This window comes from Narcine bancroftii, chromosome 5 (genome assembly GCF_036971445.1).
Source record: "Narcine bancroftii isolate sNarBan1 chromosome 5, sNarBan1.hap1, whole genome shotgun sequence".
Taxonomy (NCBI): Eukaryota; Metazoa; Chordata; class Chondrichthyes; order Torpediniformes; family Narcinidae; genus Narcine; species Narcine bancroftii.
The window spans coordinates 104,294,641-104,297,577 of NC_091473.1; the positions used below are offsets into that span (position 1 = coordinate 104,294,641).

Below are 2,937 nucleotides of genomic sequence, written 5' to 3' on the forward strand. Positions count from 1 at the left end.
TTCAGCCATGATGAGGGAATGGATAGGGTGAATTTGTTTTCCTTGGACATGATGGCGACGTCAGAATATCATTCAAGAGGGTGATTGAAGGGCAAAGATAAAGATAATTATTGAGAAGTTTTTCTTCTTAGCAAAGATGTTTATCACAAAAGGAAATAGGTATAAGAAAACGAGTAGGAGGCTTTGAAGAGATGTATAGAATTAAAGAATTCTTACAAAAGAAGGCAACACGGCTCGCAAAGCCATCAGCACACACTATTATATAGCACTAGCAACCCAGGTTCGAATCTACCACTGGCTACAAGGAATTTGTACATTCTCCCCATGTCCATGTGGGTTTCCTTCGGGTGCTTTGGTTTCCTCCCATGTTCCAATGAAACACAGGTTTGCAATCTTCCATCATGACCAATAGTAGATTTGAATAATTTCCAACCTTTTCCAAAGCCTAGGCACAATTGTTTGTGGCAGGTAAGTTCACAGAGTATAGCTGGTTAAGTGGTCACATGGGTCTCTTTGCATGGCGCAGACACATGGGCCAAAAGTTCCTGCTACCATCCAGCATCCTTAAAGAGTGGTTAAAATCTTTAACATAGTGCCTGTGGTGGAATGTGTATGCCCTTGCCATTTAAATATTTCAATGAACACCTCGTCTGTTGAAATGCTATGGAAATCTTGAGGCTAAGAAATAATGTGCTGGAAACAACATTGACAGGCCAATGCAGATAGAGTGGGCAAGGGTTCTGTTTCCATGCTGCATGGTTTCTCTGACCTACATTTAGGGGTGTGAATCTTGTTATTGAAGTTGAGTGCATGAAAACCTGACTTGTAACATGGCCTGGTACAAATCATGATGTACCTGGGCAGCTCATGAGAATTTCAGCTGTCGTGTGGCCTGATAACCTATGCTAATTATTCTCTTGATGGACACGGAGCTTCTCAAATCTTCTACAACTACCATCTAAATTATAAACTCAGCATTTATTGTCCACATAAACAGATGACTTCCATTTCTATCTCTTCATTCCCTCTCTTAATCCCTCTGGACTCCATAAATCTTCTGACTACCAGCCTTCAGCACTTGATGAGCAGACATTTCTTCCAACTAAAGCTTGAAGAACTATGGCCTTTGGTTCCTGTCATGCACTTTGTTTCCCAGCAACTGTTTCCATCCTCTTCTTTGCATGGAATCATACCATTTCTAAACTTAAACATCTCAACTAAAACTTGTAGTTAAAATATTTTTCCCAATGTAAGACCAAGTATCACCATCTCTATATGAAGGTCCAGACTTGCTTCTGCCAGCTCATGGACATCTTCATCCATGCAATTAGAACAATGTATTACTGGTTGGCCATCCTCATATGCTCTCTCTAAATACAACATCATTGCAAAGCCCAGCAACCACACACATTAAGCTTCACTTACCCTGTGCTTTGATCCTGATTAATCAATACCTAAGTTTTAAAGTTCTCACCCTTACTTTCAAGTCCCTCCATAAAATTGACTCTTCTTCACTCGATTACCAACCCTGCAAACCCCGAAGGTATCTCCACTCCTTTATTTGACCTCATTACCATTTCTGAATACTCCATCCCTACTTTTTTTTAGATCCAATAGTTTTATTATATATTCAGACATTGCTGCAAAAATAATACAATCTAATCTCGTGCCATGAGTTTTTGGTTCTTCAGCTTCTTCTAGGAAACCTTTTTTTTCTGAACAACTTCCTCCTCTGGTTTTGGAACAATTTGTTCCTTTTCAGTGAGGATCATCTCTATGTGGCAAGGAGAACTCACGTATGGGTTGATATGACCATGGGCATGATAAGTCCGCCGGCGCATTTTAGGAGCTTTGTTTACTTGAATGTGCTCAATCACGAGGGAATCCACATCCAGACCCTTTAGTTCAGCATTATGCAGAAGGAACTCTGCACTCTTTTTAGGCCAACGATCTTGCGACCAGCCCCTGGCCTTGGCTTGAGCACATCTCCCAACTCCTCCATTGTAGTGCCGGAAAGGGACACACTGCCTCTTGTTTACAACATCCTTTAGGAACTTGGTTGCCCAACGAATGTGCATGCCTTTGATGGTCTGAGCAGTCTCACGAGTATTCTTAAAGTGTACTCGCAAGTTGGAACTCCTTGCTTTGCATGATTTGGTGGGATTCTCAGGATCCAATGAGTACCGGACCATTTTCACAGAACAGCAACCACCAAGGGGAAGAGCTACTCCAACCCTACTTGAAACTTCCTATTTAATCGCCTACATACATCAGCCCTAATAATCCCTTCCAATTAACAATCCTCTTTTCACAACACTTTTCTGAAATACTGATGCATTTTGCAATTTGCCATTTTGCTGAGGGTGAGAACAAGAGCTTTTAAAGCTGAGGATTGAGATCTTTACAAGAAGTCAAGGTACAACCTTCAGAAGGCCAACTCCGAACCAAAGTGGCAATTCAAGAGTAAGCTAGAGACAGCGACAGATATATGTCAGCTATGGCAGTGAGTGCAGGCCATTAAAGCCTACAAAATTAGGGTGAACATGATAGATAGTTGTGATGCTTCACTACCCGATGAGATGAACAACTTCTTTGCCCACTTTGAGAAGAAGATCCAAACAATGCCGACTGAAATCCCTGAGAAGGCTGTGGACCCTGTGATATCTGTCTGAGGGCAATGTCAGAACATCATTCAAGAGGGTGAGCCCTTGCTAGGCATCAAATCATGATGGCGTACCTGGCAGGGTACTGAAAATCTGCACTGACCAACTAGCCAGAATGTTCATGGACATTTTCAACCTCTTATTGCAGCTGTCAGAGGTTCCCACCAGCTCCAAAAGAGCATCAATCATCCCAGTACCCAAGAAGAGGAGTGTGGGCTGCCTCAATGACTACTGCCCAGTAGCACTAACTTCTACTGTGATGAAATGCTTTGAG

The 2,937-nt window shown here is 42.1% G+C and overlaps 1 protein-coding gene across 1 annotated transcript; it reads right to left on the reverse strand.

Annotated features, from left to right (window-relative positions):
• Window positions 1-1,632: 1,632 nt before the first annotated feature.
• On the reverse strand, window positions 1,633-2,219 carry LOC138762769 (large ribosomal subunit protein uL22-like). The gene has a single exon (XM_069936340.1). It carries the CDS (start codon window positions 2,190-2,192, stop codon window positions 1,698-1,700), a length of 495 nt encoding a protein of 164 aa, XP_069792441.1. The 5' UTR covers window positions 2,193-2,219; the 3' UTR covers window positions 1,633-1,697.
• Window positions 2,220-2,937: the final 718 nt, after the last annotated feature.